The following is an 18,554-nucleotide window of genomic DNA, read 5'->3' on the forward strand; positions in this document are numbered from 1 at the left end:
AATAGTGATTAGATTTCTTTAGTTCTCCCCTGCTGGTGCAGCTTAGTAAAAAAACCAAACCAAAAAGAGAACTAAACATAACGTTCCACACAAATGCTTCTCTTCTCCAGTGACTAATATTAATCCGAGCCTGCTTTTTATTCAGTATTCCTACAGTAGACCAAGCAGAAAACAGCAAGAACCAAGACTATATTCCATCTACCTGATTATACTTACTCTCTGTGAATAATTATGACTGTTCTTATGACTCCATCACAACACCAACAGCTAGAGGAAATTCAGATACACTCAAGAACAGCAATTTTGTATTTAGCACTGACTTGAGAAAGAGAATTGAGTAAAAGGGAACACTGTTTATTTTCTTAAAACAAGCAAACCCAAACAGTTAGTAGTCAGGTTTGTATGAAGCTGAGAAGCCCAAATATTACAGTTCCATGTTCTCAATCCTCTTACACAAGCATTTCTCCTTTAAGAAAACAAATAGAATGTTTAAGCTTCTGTTGATTGCATCACCCCTCAAATCTTAAGCACAGATTTTATGCACTACTATCTGTAATAAAGTACGTACCTATAAAATATTACTGCACCGTCGTCACAAATGTACAGAGGCCAGACATTCAGTGTCGATACTTTAGGATTCCAGTCCAAGTCCTGGTGAATCTCTAGGACAGAAATGTCACATGGAAACGTTCCTCTACCCTGAGAAGGAAGCAATTGCGGATGAAAAAGTTACACAATCACATACACCAATTAAATGCAGAGGAAAACAAAAGAAAGATCTTACCTTTGCAAACTCAATATTTTCTAAGGGTATTCCGCTTAATTCACTCAGCTGTGAAGTGAAAAAAATGGATGTAAGTACTATTCTACAACATTATGCACAAATCTACACAAATCCACAGACCTGCCAAATCTAGAAGCTAACATACTCAAGTTGTCACATGATGTAAAGTGTTAGTACAAAATGACAGTGACAAAGTGCACACTTCCAGAACTTTTGAAATTACCAACGTGTCACACCAGTGACACTTTGTGTGGCAGTTTCATCACATTCCTGAATTCATAGCAAGGCAACAATAAAATAAAAACAATTAATAGAGTCCACGACACAAAGTCACCAACTGCCTTGAGTTAAATCTTTAGGTCCAGCAGTTTCCTTTCTGTATCAAATGAAGACTATTACAGTCAAGGAGGGAAGCGCATGAAGCTGTAAAATACGGATGCCTTAACCTCATCTACATACACCACACTTCCTACCATAATCACAGAATGATAAGGCTTGGAAGGGACCTGCAGAGATCATGGAGTCCAACCACCTGCTAAAGCAGGTTCCCTACTGCAGGGCACACAGGTAGGTGGTCCAGGCAGGTTCTGAGTGTCTTCATAGAAGGAGACTCCACAGCCATTCCAGTGTTCTGTGACACTCACAGTAAAGATGATTTTCCTCATGTTCACATGGACCTTCCTGTGTATCAGTTTGTTCCCATTTCCCCTTGTTCCATCACTTGAAAAGAGGCTGTCCCCATCCACTTGACTCCCACCCGTTAGGTATCTGCTGAGCAATCTCATGGTGCACACAGACTCAGCACTGCCTTGGCCTTAACTCAAAGACAGGCTGCAGCCTTGTCTCCAGGGCAGCGCAGATATTAACTTGGATTTGTTTTTATCCATGGCTGATTATTTCCCCAAAATTTGGGGATTTCATTTCTAAGATTCTTGCCTCAGCTCTTCTGGTATGCTGAACTAAAAAGAGCAGACTAATAGCCAGCTTAAGGTTCCAACTCTCATTTCCTTAGCAAACAAGATTAACTCAACAAATACTAACCAAACCCAGCAAATTTCTGAAATATATCAGCCCTACTATCTGCTGATAATTTGGCTAGCAGAAAAGATCTGGATGAACACCTCTGTTACTACAGATGTCAAATTCAAATTTATCATACTGGTGTGTCCAAAAGAATTAGCAGCATTCCTTTACAGAGGCTTTCAAGTTGCTCCCTGCAACTTTTTATTTCTTAAGAAACACAAGAAAAGCTGACTTCCTCTTCAGATAAAAATGAAGATGAAAGCTGAATGATGCTCCTCTTTCCAGCCTATACAAAAAATCCTGCTATTAATATCTGAATTAAGACTGGCTGCCTTGATAACAGGATTTTTGCTGACATCAACATCTAAGAGGTCCTTCTTCCATCTTAGTATTCCTATATGTAAACAATCATTTCTAAGAACCATTTGATAAACCAAATTAATCAAATAGCCCCATTATAAAACACACTCCCCACTCTAGACTTCTGCTAGTATGGCACACACGCTTGCCTGTTGAAAAGTTCTGGTCTTAGGAGGAAAAAAAGTACTAAAGTCATGATATTGCCATGCTTCCCAACAGAAGACATGAATAAGACATTCAGAAACCATGAGAAACTTGCATGGTTTGTAGACTTTACCTTTTCTTTTAATTCCTCAACACCGCTGCTTTCTAGCACTACTTCCTGGAAGGAATCTAGCTTCATCTCTGATGGCCTCCATCGTCTTGATAAAACTGCAAGTTGTGACATGGATTTCATCTTTTCTATTCCTTAGAAAGAGAAGAAAGTTTATGACATTAACATCACAAAGTGGCTCATTTAAAATTAGGGGTTACCCATAGCAAATGCACACTCAGGTATTGAAGGCTCATTACACACACACACAAACTGCCCGTTAAACATTACGTAACTGTGAAAATGCTGCAGGCAGCCTACTAAGGAAGAGGAGAAACAACAGGAAAAGTGGGACTCGGACTTAATTTCAAGCAATCTGCCATAGACAATATCCCTTACAGGCAGTGCTGTGTACTCCTCTGCAGGATGTGTTCTTCCATCCAGCTTAGTCACACACAAAATACCCAAACACCCAGTCAGAGGCTGACCTTCTGATCTTGCATTTGCACAGCCTTCCTCTGCAATCTGGTAATTATTCAAGTGCTTTACTTTTCTCAAAGTAGAGCTTTTCACATTTCACTTCTAGCTTTCACGCACTAACTACACACTTGTTACTGAAGTCTGCTTTACACCTACCACCTTTAAAATATGTATTGCCTCCAGATTTCTTATACCAGGGCTTTCTCTGGTGGACAGGGTAATGCCATGAACATCACAATCAAATAAGCATAAATAATACAAAAGGGCTGATGTTACCACTTCTAAACTGGTTTAAAATTTAATTTTGCCTATAGAATACACAACTTCAACATTTATGTCTACTATTATGTGCTTGTGGTCCATGAAACCACCACTGTTCAAGCTTCTAAACATCTTCTACAATTCTGTGACTGTGTTTGTGCTACCTTTCAACACTTAAGCTGTTGTCCAAAATGAAGGTACAATCAATTAAATCCTTCTTGGCATGTCTGAAGCAATTATCTAAGCTTCTTTCAGAACCACAGAACAATTTAAATACGCATGTAACAGTGACAGGACATAAACCCACTATTCCAAGGAAATTAGCTGTAAAATGCTCTAAGTCACATTATTTACTTGACTAACGTGCTTAGCTGAAAAACAAGATGAAACAAGAGCTGACAGAACTTTAAAGCAGTTGCCTTTATGCTCCTCCAACAACAATTCAGGTGTGAGCCGATACATATTTCCAGTCCACCTGCAGGACTGCAGAACCTCCAATGTTCATTTCAATATCTTTCATGTTTTGACATAATTGCTGAAACTAAAAATACCATCATTCACCACTTGTCCAAAAGAGCTCACGGTACTGGAGCAACAGTTATGTTGGACTTCCTGAAGCATGCATGCTTGTGAAAAAGTTTCTGAACAAATGCAATCTACATTCCTTATCTGTACGTGATGAGAAATGGCAGAGAAAAAGCAGCACGGACTAACTTTCTCCCTTAAGTTACCCTTGAAAACACACATCAGTTTTATTAGTCTTGCATGAAAAAAGAAGGGAATTGCATTTTCTACTGTTCTCTAAATAAAAGCTCTACCATGATCTTCACTTTCTGTATAATTATTACCATCAAGTATTTCTAGGAAAACCTCCCAATTGCTTGAAATATTGATATCTTCTTCATAGATATGATAATCCAGAAACACAGTCCCTGGGTTCTTCCAGGTTTTCTTCCGTAGACGAAACCTGTAAGTAAATGACAGAGGAAATTCAACCAATTAACAGTGTCATGGAGTTACAAATGGAACATTGCTTTTTTTTTTTTTCTTTTGGTGGAACTGAAATGCAACTCATTCACATGAGGGTAGGTAAGGCTTAGCAGCAGTAATTTTAACATCCTGAGATATTCCTGACAGCATGCTGCCACCAGTCTGGTAGTGCAGCATCAATCAAAGAAAACAAGCCTGCACATGCTTGCTCAGAGCAAGAAATTCATAAGAGCTTGGAGGAAGAAAGCAACTTCCTATGCAGCATAGGCAGAGTACCACCAGAACCTTCCAAAAGTTATCCCTTCCTTTTTTGTTGTTTTTGTGTGGAGAGATTAGTATGGAAGACTGGTATCTGGTTTACATTCTTGGTTCTACTGCATCAATACACACGATAAAAGCATGAGCTTTATTCAGATGCAACCAAATACTGGTATGAACAACTAAAATGGAAATAAAGACAAGCAGAACACTAATAAGAATGGCTTCTATACACAGAAGCCAAATACTGTTATGTGCCCAGGAGCACATACAGCATTAGGCAACACAATACAAGTGTGGCAGACAAAAATCCTTTGGCCAAGTCATAGTGACATAAGTAGAAATTACCTGGTCCAGATCTACATTTTTACTCCTTTTCTCAACAGGAAACGTTTTTACTACTTTATTCTTTTTTATGTGAACAGATTTACTTAATGCTCTTCTTTCTGAATAAAACTAACATTTCTTTCATCTAAACCTGTAGTCATTTTGCACACAGACATTTCAAGGTAGATACAATTCCCTCTATCATTTTACATGGAATAGAAGCCAAAAAATGGTGAAGTTAATTCTTTTCACAATTCACAAATGGATTTAAACACCACAGTAACTTATTTCCGCTCCTTTGCTAATATTCTTCCTTCCCACAAGAGAAAAGATACACACTTTAAAGTAATATTTAGTCATTTAACTTCAGCCCTGGTTGCAAAATCTTTACCTGTCAATTGTTAAGTCCAGGCCACACTGTTCTCGAAGCTGAGGGAGCAGCTCCTCTTTGGACTGCCGGACGGTCATTCCCTTAGCAAAAACTGCATCTAGAAGAAACTTGCATGGCTGGGAACATGGCAAATAGAAAACATTAGAGAAATTATTGATAACACATATTATTAATGATTATATATATAAATTTATATATTATATAAAATAGAACTAATAGAAAAAAGTAATTTGTCTTCTAACCTTGTCTCTGCCCTTGAGGCCAGTCCCACTCACCTCGCAAAATAATTATTTTCTATAAACAAGACTGATTAAAATCAGGATTCAATTGCAGTGCAGTCACCCTTTGACAAGCCCCCCAAAAACTACCAAATGCATGCCACTGCAGAAGTAGCATCAGGTTCCCTTATTACTAATTGCTGCCATTATATTAACATTTCAAACAATTTGGAAAGTGCTGATGAAAGAGCTTTCAAGATAAATAAGCCACAGGATGATAAATATGCCACTCTCTTGGCTTACACTGGGCAGATAGGCCAGAACACCACGACTGGAAGTTATTCTTGGACTACTCTCACCGTCTGCTTAAATAGTTCAGTTTCAGTACCATATGCTTTTCCTTTATTAATATATATACATTCTGCAGTTTGGTGCAAACCATGAAATCAGAAATTAAGATGCACATTACATCAACTTTTGAAGACTCCTATCTGTATAATGAGATCAACTTTCCACATCTCAAAAGATGCTACAAGCAAGTGAGCCGTATTACTGCAAGGTATTTTTGTTTCTACACTCCTTTAGGACTGCCCTGTGCAGAAGGGATAGGCACCTGCCTACAGCCACCACCTGCCCTGCATGATTGCAGCAAGTTCTATTTGTTTCCTATTAATGAAAACAGCAACAAGAAGCCAGGACAGTTTTTATTTGTAAAGAGTACTACATAACTAAACACATTTAAGGAAAACAAGGAGCGATCTTTGTTTGTCCTCTACTTATACTGCAGAAATAAAGATGTGAAAGGCTGCAGATCACATTCCAACTGCATATTCTAAGGCACATGAAAAAAAAATAGCCTGAAATTCCCTTTCTTAATCTAGGGAAAGCTGCAGAAAAGCTCAGAAAAAAGGGTTCTTTTTAGCAAGGTTTCTGAGGAAAATCCAAGTGCCACAGCACTTAGTATAATTTTCATAAATCACTATTAATCAATCTCATTTACAACTCCTTACCTCTGGTTCATTTACCAAAAGCTGATAGACTTTGACTCTGTATTCACCCTTCTTAAGGGCTCTTCCAAGTCTAATAGTTATCTGTAAAGATAAAGTAGTGTTAGAAGTGGCATTACAATCAAAATCACATTTGGTAACAATACCAAGATTAAAGCAACGATTTAAACCAGCAACTAACAACAAGTTGCAGTTATTATCTTAAACTTGGCTATATTGTACCAATGCATTTTTTTTCCAAAATAAGATCTGAATAACCTTGTTGTCATCAGAAAATGATGAAAGTGTCTCACTGAGCCGAACACTCTCAAACTCTTGATTGTTGGCATAAACTCTAAAGACTTTGAAGTGAGACGATGGAACTCCAACAAAAGGCTCCAACTGTTGCTTGAAGGCAGACAGTGTAATTCTTTTATCAACGTGCACCACCAACCCTAAACAAAAATGAAGATGAAATTAGCACGGAGCACTCATAGTAAAAAAATGCAGTCTTATTTTCATATATATAAACCTACTGATTATAAAGGGCATTCCTGTAACTTGTACGAGCTTTGTTGCATTTGAAATGTTTATGGGTTGATACTCCTGAAGACACAGCAGTTCCAAACTGCCCTATTTTTCTAACAGCAACATTTTCAGAATGAAAAGGGTTGGTTATAACTCTATTTTGGAATGTCACATGGTATCACAAGGCAAGCTCAAGTCTAGATTAAGGACTTTTCACACTGAATAGTTTTGTGTTTACAAAATATTCTGGTTGCATAATATTCTAGAACATAAGTAACTTGCCTTTAGAAATCGTGTTTCTTAATATATGTAGTTTGGATATAAACCACAAACTACGCTGTCTTGGTTTCAAGAGGGTCAGAGTTGATTTTTCCTTTAGTGTTTGGTATGCCATATTTTGGCTTTCGGAGCTAAACAATGCTGATAACACACTGATGGCTTAGCTGTTGCTGAGTGGCAGCTTCAGAAGGCCAAGGATACTGCAGTTTTCAGTTTTTCATATTGTCTTGCCAGCAAGGGAGCTGAGGAGCAGGGATATTCTATACTGTATGACATCGTGTGAAAATAATTAAATACAACCAAAGGGAATGGGCCAGGACAGGGACAGCTGCTGCCCAGGGACTGGCTGCTAATCAGTTGGCAGGTGGTGAGCAATTGCACTGTGCATCACCTGTTCTGTAAATATCTATTATATTATTACTCTTATTATTATTGTTTTTAATCTGAACCCACAAGTTATTCTTTGCCATCCTACTGGGAGGGGGCGAATGAGCAAACAGCCGTGTGGTGCTGAGCTGCCCACTGGGGTAAACCACAACACTGAGTACTTTTTATTTCCACTGAGTCCAACACAGCCATAGTGTACAACAGAATTTGCTATATGAACAGTAGTTGACTGAGTTATAAAAACCCCTCCATGCTGCTGTACTAAGAAAAGCTTTCAGATGTCCATTCATACAGAGCACCACAAAACGTGCCAAAGGTACCCTAAATAACATCTGCATTTAACCAGACCTACCAAAAAAAGGGAAAATTCAAGCAGTTCAAGCAAGAGTAGCAACAAAGAGAAGTCTTCCCAATCCACCCCTTCCATGAGATGGTTTGCTTTTTTTTTTAAACTCTTGTAACAGCTTCACTAAAATTTCTCTCAGTGCAATTTTTATTAAAGAAACATTCTCACTTCATTAATAAGATTGAATCCTTATCTATTATTCTAACATCAGGATTTCTGGATTCAGTGTTAAGCCTTTCAAAGGTTTTATTACATCCAGCCGTTAATCTTTCTTCTGTTAATCATAAAACATACAGAGCCACTGACTGCTGTTTCTGAATAATTTATCATCTTTATGACCATAAGATCTCTCATACTGAACGCACACCACCATTCTCACATATGCCACATGCTTCTTTTACCTTCTGCGTTTCAATTAATATAAAAGCAACAGTCTACTGAATTAACTGATAAACGTAAAGCATACTTGAATTTTCATCAGGTAGAATGATTTGGATTTTTCAGCTTCACTGAAATGTTAATAGAATTATTGCTCTGCGAATCACAGTAATTAACCACGTTCTGAAACAGCCAAACCATCCTCAGCACATAAAATGACTTTCCTTTCACTGCAAGATAATTCAACTTCTCCAGAAAATACCTTCACCAGGAGGAGAACAGATGCATCACAGACAGATGTAACATGTTCTTAGGAAGAAAAGACAGTGCTTAAGTACACTGAAAACCTAACTGATATTGTCTGCTTGTAACTGAACCTGGCACATCTCACCCCTCGCACTTTCATTAGCTTTAATTTGACATAAAAACACGTTTTTCAAAACTGCAATTAGACTTGAAGGAGCATACAAATTAAAAAATAAACTAAACTTCACTAGCATTTAAGGCACACGATAGTAGACAAAGATACATACATTTCTGCCTATCTCCTGAACCTTCATCTGCAGTGTAGGGTTCTGACTTGAAGTACACATATTGTGTTTCTCCTCTACTCTTGCCGCTTTCATCATATTCGCTGTCTGTTCCAGAATCTTCTTCCGCCGTGTCCCAGGTTTCTTTCTTCCCCTGATTTGCTTTTGATCGCCTACTACTTGTGATACTGTGAGAATCAAGTCCATTAGCCAAGGGAATCGGGGCATTGTCCACATTGCATAGAGTATCACTGCTGTGACTAGAACTGAGGATATCGCTGTCCACCGAACTCGTACTCCTGTCATTATTTACATCTGAATCCGACCGTTCCTCAGACTGGAGATTCTCTGGATCAGAAATCTGAATTTGGTTTTCAAGTTCTCTGTTTTCTACCGATGCTGAAGAGTCTATTTCATTTGAAGGGGATTCGATATTTTCAAAATCGCTGGCTTCTGTGCTTTTGCTGCTGTCTCCATTATCACCCTCCTGTTGCTGCTGCTGCAGGGACAAACTTTTAAGCTTCTCAGTGCTTTCTTCCAGAATTGCCTCAACGCATTTCATGTTGCCTGCAGGTCCTTTTACCCTTTCACAGGCTTCATCCAAGTTGCCCAAATCTGCACCAGTCTTCTGATAAACGGATTGTCTAAACTGAGATCCAGGCGACTTCTCTGGTAACGAGACATACAGCCTGATTGTATTTGCATGACGATCCAGAAGTTTCCATAAGTGAGAATCTGTATATGCCACGTGACGATCTAAAGACTCTGAACTTTCAATAAATACCTAAACATAAAATAACAGTGGTTTTACCAGGTAGCATTACATTACATAATAGAAGCAATAACAGCAAACACATAGGATTGAGCATACATTACATCAATAAGAAACGCAGTCTTTAAGCAAACATTTTAAAATATATCTTAAGACAGAAACTAAGGAATCATAGCTTAGTAACAATTTCCCTTTTTTATTTTCATAATCATGCTCAGATTAGAGTGACCTGTAACCAGGCTGGCCAGCTGCACTACACATTATTTACAACACAAAGCTTTAATCTGTACAATAACACTAGCAGCAGTAGTAGCAAGATCTACAAGTACAGTCTTCACTTTCTAGTACAACATCACTAATAAGAAACCTTGAAAGGCATACAAGGGTAAACAATAGAGTAATTTAGAATACAAGCGACCAAATTTCTCTTTTTCCTTTCTCAAAGATCACCATGTGAATGTGAAAGGCTTTAAAGTAACCGGATAACAAGTCAGTGACATTATTTTGCTCCTTTACAAATCTTTGCTCATCCACCTTACTGTGATCTTGAGCCTAAGTTTCAAAGCCAAATGACATGTAACATAGCTGGAAGGTGTGCTACTGTAGTACAGAGAACAACACTACCAATGTTATTTAACTACAAACATTACTTAAGTTTTCAGTTGCTCTTTTTGTGAATGCTTGTCCTCAGTAATACACTAACTTTGGGTTAGTCTGAAGTGGTCAGGCAGTTGGACTAGATCTTTAAAAGGTCCCTTCCAACCATTCTATTCTATTTGAGCTATAACTGGAAATAGTCTTTTTAGAAAAAATACAGAATTGGCTAGGGGAATTCCTGAATTTAAGATTAAGATCTACCAAGAACTTGCTCTTAGCTTTGAAGTTTGCTTCATAAGAACTTTAACAGTGTTGAGAAGCTGATCGTAAGATTTAAAAGCTAAGGGTTTCAGAGTAATGCTAACCACTCTGTCCTAGGAGATGACTTCTACAAATCTCTGTCATAAGGATTTTTAACTCAGCACCATATGAACCTCTGATTCTGATATTAACCAGATTTCTGATTATGAATCTGCTCTACCTTGTCATGTACACTAGGTTTTATAAACAGCCCACAGAATTTGCTGACATTGTAATATCTTCTAGTTTCCAAAATATTAAATACTTCAGAGAATAGTAAAATAAGTAACTGTTATCCTTTGTAAATTTTATACAGGCTTCCCTCCCACTTGCAATAGTCTTGTAAGATAATGCCATGTAGATACATGGACAGTTTCAAAATCAGAACATCTACCTTATTGCTTCTAAAAAAGCCTTCAGCTTTCAGCGTTTTGCTGGGAACATTCAGAAGACGCAAATCATTGTAGCACCGTTCTAACACCACCCGCGTTGTTTCAGCAGGCAGATGTGTAGCCTGAAATAAGACAAGCACAGGAAGTTAAAGTGCATTATACAATTTCAAATACTGCAACATGAACAATCATTTTAAGTGAAATGTGAAGTTTTGTATTGATTTAAGAATTGTAAAGACAGCAGCAGGAAAATCACCACAAACTGTGCAGTCTCAGTTGCTTTCTTCCATCCTTTGACACATAACAGTTTTTTCACAAGATCAGGAGACTGAAATGGCTTGACTTTGCAGACAACTAACAAACTTGGCAAGTAGTAATAAAATCAATGTCAATACCATTCTAAGGGTACAAAACCAGCTGAAAATCAAAAATATTTTCAAGCATCAGGTTTTGTGCACATACCCTTAATTCAAACCTCATTCTACAATATTATGAGGTTACACTGAACTGAGTCATACAGAACTAAGGGAATGGCTATTTTCTTCCAGTTAAATGGAAGCACCAATATTCCAAGGCCCGAGACAATGTCAATTACAAGTCCATAGTCAATTCTACAGCTTTCTAAGTGGCTGCTGGGATGAAAAGGAGGGTTTGTGGAAAGCATATGGACAACTGTGGCTACTAGTTTTAATTACCAGAGCCAATGCGGGGAAGTTGCATGTTGTATCAGTGATATGGTTAAAGAATTCAACAGTTCTGCTATTGACAGAATAACTTACTGATGTGATTGAATTTACAAGTCTAAAAGAAAACTGGCTTGACTCTTCAGCTTCTCCGAAGACCAGATTATCTGGTTAGTTTGTAAACATCAGGGCCAGACAGAAGCTAACTCTGTGCAAAAGTCAGGGCAGACCTACAGACAGATCGAGTAGACTGCTCTTTTTAGCATCAGTAAGTAAACAGACAAGCTCAACTGCAACAACTAACCAAATCTTATGACACACAGAATGAACTGTGCTGTAAAAGTGCAAGGTCTTGTTATAGTTTTTAAAGTTACTACACATTTTTAGAGCAAGAATAAACGAAAATTGTGTAATACATATTTGTGAACAATGGTAAATTACCTTTGAAATTAGCTGTTTGAATTCTGAAACTGTCTGATTCAAATAAGCTCGTACACTTATTGGAGGAGCAACAGATTCAGTCTTCAGGTCAACTACGTGAACTTTTACCATGACCTCTGTAGGGATGAGGAGAAAAAAAACCACAGATATATCAAGAAAATTCAGAAGAATTGAAGTACCAATGGAAGTACCAAAAAGTACCATTGTCTGACATACTGGTTAAGGGGTTTCATTAAATCCATGCAAACAGCAATGAATTTGAAAAGGCGTACAATTTCAGAATTTCATTTTTAATGCCAGAGGCAAAACTGTTCTATATTATCCAAGTCTTATTTCACTACCACCATGCAATACATCTGTTTCCCCTGTCTTTGTCTATTTGCAATCACGTGACTTACCACCAGGCTTATAGCACTGGAAAATTTGGTCAGGTCTTCTTGTTTCCAACAGTAAGTCAAACATGTACGTTGATTTGACGCCTCCAAGCAATAAACCCATTGGTGTATCCTCTTCTCCTTCGTAAGATCGTTCCAAGTAGTCATGGAACTCATCGTATTTGACAAGACGACAGCAATCCAAAGGGACGGCGTCTTCTAAATCCATCAGCTAAACAGACAAAAAGAAATGCCATTTAATAATGGCTCTTTTTTGGGTTTAGTTCTTCCCTTGTAAGCTAGAAATCTCCGTGCACACACATTCAATCATTTAATCTACTGTTTAAAAAAAACCTAACAGGTACATTCACAGTGTATGCTATACATAAATGATAAACACAGCCACAGAAGCCTGCATTGCAACCCAGAAAAAAGGGGATTTTAAGATACAAGTATAGGATAACACACTATATCAGATACCAAACAGCATCTTAGACATCTGATGAAGTTATGTGCATTAATCTTCCAAAAGGAATGTTAAATTATTCCAAATCCATACGGCCTTGCATGTAGTCCATCAGTCAAAGATGTGTATGTCAAGAACTAGGGAGTAGGTAAGCAAAAATACCCTTCCTTAGCTCTTTGTAAAAACATATGCTTTGGTGCCTACTGATGTTCTGTATTAGCTATGCAGGATGTTTCTTGAAATTACTTCCTCACCATAATTCCATTGCAAAATTCTTACTGAAATATCAACATAAACGACCAAAATTCTTTCAACCTACGGAGGCTATGGAGAGTCTACCAGAAGTTCCCACTGTGATTTTAGAATAAGGGTCGTATTGCCTTTTAAAAGGGCAGGCTGTATCACTCCCAACAGACATCATCTGACAGCTAGCAACAGACAAGTCAGTCAATACTTCCAACTAAAACTCCTCTTCAAAAAGGAAAAATAAAACAACAAACGAAACAGCAAACACTCCCACAGCGCTAGAAATTTAAACATCACAGTAGAAAAATTATATCTAATAATTTTAATATGCTAATATGCATAGCATACCTTGTAAGCTATTCCCACAGCCTCCTTCAGCGTTTTATCCTTATGAACTTCTAATTTGTTTTCCATCATTATCTGTTTTGTTGGATGCATACAGAACAATTTAATCTGTGAAACAAAATAAAGAAAAAATTAACAACAGTAGTTTATTGTACATATTGAAATAGACTAATTTACAAACTTATTTTCAAACTATCTAAAATGTATCCTCAGCTCTCATCCAGCTGTAGGAAAGCTTCCCTTCAGCTGGTTAAACAGCTGCAGACAGAAAACACAAATTGCACAGGAGATAGCACTGTGTGACAGAATACAAAGTAAAAATTAAAACTTCCCCTACAAAACAAAACCAAAATGTGCATACATCAAAAAGGAATTTCACATCTGTTCTTCCTATGCACATTTCACAGATGTAGGAAACCTTCCAATAAAGCTAGTTGGTTCTCAGGAAGACTGGGTAACAGACATGCTTGTAAATTATAAATGTCATTTTGTAGTTATCTAGTTTGTTGCCAGAAAAAGAATTCTTCCTTTCTGCTAAATTATTTGTTTAAATCAGCCTATGAAACATCAATCCACAACTCAAAGGGTCACAACACTAGAAGATTTCATAGCATGAGCAGTCAGTACATGGCATTTCATGTTTTTTTTGGAACACATTTTGCTGAAATCAAGAGATTCTGAGCTAGAGTTGGTTTTTGTTTTTTTAAACACTAGCTCGTTCACATGGAAGATATGAAGTCAACAAGAACCTCTAGTTATTACCTCTAACGGGTTCCCCCACAAGCTTCCAGTAGATACACAATTCAGATGTACCTTTATTACAAGCACATTTGCAATGTAATAACAAATAACAATTAATAGCAGAAACAATACATGGAAAACTACTGATATTATTATTCTTTAGAAATTCTAACCTTGCAAGTGTTGCGCTCAATTTCCCGTTGCCTCTTCTCTTGCTCTTCCAGTTCTCTCTCTTTCTGCACCAATTGCTTAATATGGTCAGGATACTCGTGTGACTCAAGAAACTCTATCAGAAAAGAACACAAACAACAGAACAATCTGTCCTGTTCCCTTTTTCAAGATTTAAATGGAACTGAAATCAACTGCTTCCCTTGGCAAACTATGAGGGCTGCTCCAAAAGCAACGCCTCCTATTTTATTAGATTGGCCCACCATGTCATAGGCAGATGTGGGTGGTATGACAGAGACTGATCCCTCCCACCAATATTCCCTTGAATTTTGTTGCCCTGTGACAGACGGCAGCAGAGGGGCTGTCTGACAGAATGGCATCTGATATAGAAAAAGGGATGAACAAAGGTGTTTCACTGAATTCATCCATGCGGAAAAAATGGCACCACTGACGCTTATTGAGACTCACTGAAGGTCTGTGTCGGAAAAGTGTTTTGTAGCTGAGAATTTACCAAATAGTGCTACTGTGTTCTATCTGCTGTAGTTTCCATTACTTTCAGGGCAACCTATATACATCAGCAATATCAGACCATGTTATTAGTACAGAAAAGTTAATATTTCAGTACTGGTATGGAAGTTTTGCCATTGTAAATAAATACACTACAACTGACAATGCTCACAAGAGTGCTTTTATAATAAAACAAAAATCTGTTCTAAAAATGATTGACCTGATGAAAGTTGAAGTATCATCTTTATTGTGATAAAACATAGCCCTTAGTACAGTGTACTTCATGATATTTTGTCACGTAAAGTAGAATACGCAATATTTCATCTTAAAAACGCAGCCCTCACAATCCTGCAAGACATCACCAGAAGGATCTTGGCGAACAGCTTCTCAAGGCTAAAAAATGGTTTTAAGAGATTTGAAATAACAGATTCAGCTTCTCCATGTTAAGCAATTGTCCATCAGAGAAGATAATGGAAAATCTTTTCCAAAGAGGGTTCTTGGCGCAAAGATTTTCCTCAGGAGTGTTAAGTTCTATTTAGTTTTAACTTTCACACAACCTGTCATCAATTCTTGTTTCAATTACTTAAATACTGAAACAACTGTACCATTCTTTCCTTCAGACTTACTACTTCATCTATCAATAGATGAAAAATTGTTTAAACAGCATCCTCCTTGTGCTTACGTTCAAAATGAAGATGATCAAAGTGTCTGCTTCAGGTACTATTACTTTAAAAGCAGATTTATTTCTACAAGCACACTGTGCACATACCATGAATTCTCAGAAATGGAAGCCAACAAAATTGGTTTTATGGGATACTTGAGTATTTTTTCTCCAAAGAAAATGCCACTGTTCAATTTTATGGTGAAAACAGTAGAAGTACTCTGTTTGATGAAATAGATTTCTGCAGAAAATGTGGTTTGCATTTATTATGCTGGCATGAGATGAAAATTTGCTTCAAGACACAAAAATATTGTGACATAGAAGTAATTGCAAGTTATTAATTTTATTAAAAAGAACTATAAAGTTTAATCTTTGATTTTTAGTTTGCGTTTAAAAAAGTTCATTTTAGTTATCCCTGCACTGCTAATTTCTATCCTTATTCTTCCTAATGATCATCCTCAGATTCTCAATATTTTGTTTAAAAAGTTGAAGGACACTGGTAACTAGTTCATATTTCTTATCAAGTATTTACAGCATTAAAATACGAGAAAAAGTGTGCTTGTTTTTTTTTGTTTTTTTGTTTTTTTGTTTGTTTGTTTTTGTTTTTTTTTCTCCCAAGGATCTTTTATTCCCTTCTCCACTGGACATACAACTTCCTGTTATCTGCACATCAAGCGCTGGAATTCAACCACCAGCTCAAAAGCTAACCTCTATTCTACCAAACCATGATTTTCTACTGCATCACTTCTGTGAGGTCAAACAGATTTTAACTGAGAAACATTATTTTTAAGAAAAAAAAATATATTTTTATAACCTCCACAAAAGAAACGTATTCTGAAAGTGTGTAGTTGTTAGTAACATGAACGATCTGACACCCTATCTGAATGAAGTCTCCAAAGAGATATTCCAGTTTGAATACAAATAGAATCTTCATTTTTCACTGAGACATTTCAAAGAATAATCAACCTGTCACCTATTACATGGTGCTGGGCATCTTCCAAACTCTGATGCGCTAAATCAGACGTAAGGAATAAAAAAGAACGTAACATCTCAGATCTGTGTCTTGCTCTATACCTCAGAGTATCTTGCCTGCTAAGAAGCTAAAAGCAAAGGCTGATTGTATCATGTAAAACTTAGCTGACAGGAAGTTCACGACTCATTTTTAAGTGAAGAAAATATTTTTTGTTCTGCTACCAAGCATGGCAATAGCAGAGCACCTCAGTTTATTCAATCAACCAGCATATCAGCCATTCAGATCCATAATGTAAAAAAAAAAAAAAACAAAAAAAATTGGGATGGCAAAAAAAAAAAAGCTACATAATTATCATGAATTACAATTAACAGAGTAATGAAAAGCTGTAAAAGAGTCCCCTGTATGAAAGCTACATCAGCTTACCTTAAAATAAATAAATAAATAAATAAAATCAACACCATCAAGCCCTTCTCCCCCAAAATTAGGGCTCTCATTCACACAAAAATGTTTCCCTACTCCAAAATAGGATCGTATTGGTTTAGAAGCTCGAAACATACTTACTTGCATTCCTTGCTGGATCCTTCAGTCTATATATTAGCATATATGCATTTGTGGAGCTGGTGGAGAAAAAGAATATTTACCTGAATTTATCAGATAGGAGGACATTGTTCATTTCAAAAGTTGGTTTATTTCCCCATTATTACCAGTAAAAGCTACATTGCACTTATCTTAGTAGCACTCAAACCACAGAAAAATTTTCGAAAGTCAACATTATGCTATTCTAAATGAACTTAAGCAGCAGCCACGATAGCTTTTAACATTACTTGGAGTATCAACTCTTATTTTGAAGCTAACTTGTTAAGCACAAGTATTCAGCCATTCCTTTGCTTACATCAGCCACCAGAAAGGAATGTAGGGCTGCAGGACTTACCTAGCAAAAGCACTGGAATAATAGCCTCTGCTTCCAGAAGACCCACCATATGTTTTCTTAATATCTTCCTGAGTTATCTAACAGAAAAATAAAAAAATAATAATAAAAAAAAAAATCAATGAAATGATTATTTGAAAAACTTGTGATAATTGGTACGCACTCATTCTCATTACAAAAGATGGCATTACATATTAACACAATATTAATTGTTAGTATTTCAAAAATGTTCCAGAACTGCTTTTTTATAGACTGGAACAAAAATCTGCTTCAACGTGATCATCAGCCTCTTCATTTTACAGTGAATTTCACAGATCTACAAATACACTTCTCCAAGCAAGGAAGTATTCTCAGCATATATAGGAAGGCAAAACTCTAAATCCAGCAGTCTGTATGTGGATAAAGGCTTCTGTTTAAACCATCCCTTGCTCAGCATCAAGATCTTATTGGCACAGGATGAGAACTGACCATAAAGTCTGGTATGCTGGAGCCTGCTTTTTACAACCTTCATTGTAACAGAGAGAGAGAGAGAGAGAGAGAGAGAGAGAGAGAGAGAGAGAGAACTACTACGTTTGAATTGTTATGGGAAGAATGTGCTATATTCTACTCACACAGAAAACAGAGGGTAACGCAAGGAAACTGAAGGAAAGATAAATGTATCAAGTAGAAGCCACAGACCAACTGCTCCAATCACATAGGCTGAATCAGAACACAGATGACCTCACATCTCAGTCAGCTGAACCAGGTAGACTCAGCTGTGACACTGTCCAGACAACTAATGTTGCAGGTTGGTTTTACTGCACAGTTTGAGCAAAAACAGATCATGCCTCAGACAATGGACTAAAACACAACCTGACCAGCAACTATCAAGAATATAGAAGGGGTCATACTGAGAACTGGTGCCAGAGTGTAATTGACAGCTGGTAAACAATGGTTATACACTACCTGATATACACTGCTGCCTGCAAGTGGAAAGTGTGCTGTGACTTTGACTGCAATGCAAAAATTCAGGAGGGGTGAGGGGAGAATAGAAATAAAAAGGCTCCTGCTTCAAAGAGGTAGGGGTTAAGATCTGTAACCAGCACCAAAAGCATGTGGCAAACAAAACTGGAAGGGGAGGGAGGCAGCTGGAGAAAAACAATTAATAGTCCTGCTACTCTCCACCCTTTGATTCATCATAA

General features: G+C 37.2%; 1 protein-coding gene across 3 annotated transcripts in view; it reads right to left on the bottom strand.

Moving 5' to 3' along the window:
- USP47 (ubiquitin specific peptidase 47) overlaps nucleotides 1–18,554 on the bottom strand; it is a 55,144-nt gene that overhangs the window by 4,076 nt on the left and 32,514 nt on the right. For all 3 annotated transcript variants that reach the window (XM_048949943.1, XM_048949942.1, XM_048949941.1), the window contains 15 exons: nucleotides 17,377–17,453; nucleotides 17,007–17,062; nucleotides 14,310–14,422; nucleotides 13,399–13,503; nucleotides 12,363–12,570; nucleotides 11,965–12,080; nucleotides 10,843–10,962; nucleotides 8,783–9,563; nucleotides 6,611–6,786; nucleotides 6,356–6,436; nucleotides 5,128–5,243; nucleotides 4,010–4,128; nucleotides 2,445–2,575; nucleotides 785–832; nucleotides 569–699 (listed from right to left, as the gene is read on the bottom strand). In XM_048949943.1, the coding sequence (XP_048805900.1) occupies nucleotides 569–699; nucleotides 785–832; nucleotides 2,445–2,575; nucleotides 4,010–4,128; nucleotides 5,128–5,243; nucleotides 6,356–6,436; nucleotides 6,611–6,786; nucleotides 8,783–9,563; nucleotides 10,843–10,962; nucleotides 11,965–12,080; nucleotides 12,363–12,570; nucleotides 13,399–13,503; nucleotides 14,310–14,422; nucleotides 17,007–17,062; nucleotides 17,377–17,453 (2,378 nt within the window). The remainder of the gene's footprint in view (nucleotides 1–568; nucleotides 700–784; nucleotides 833–2,444; nucleotides 2,576–4,009; nucleotides 4,129–5,127; nucleotides 5,244–6,355; nucleotides 6,437–6,610; nucleotides 6,787–8,782; nucleotides 9,564–10,842; nucleotides 10,963–11,964; nucleotides 12,081–12,362; nucleotides 12,571–13,398; nucleotides 13,504–14,309; nucleotides 14,423–17,006; nucleotides 17,063–17,376; nucleotides 17,454–18,554) is intronic.

This window comes from Lagopus muta, chromosome 6 (assembly GCF_023343835.1).
Source record: "Lagopus muta isolate bLagMut1 chromosome 6, bLagMut1 primary, whole genome shotgun sequence".
Classification (NCBI taxonomy): Eukaryota; Metazoa; Chordata; class Aves; order Galliformes; family Phasianidae; genus Lagopus; species Lagopus muta.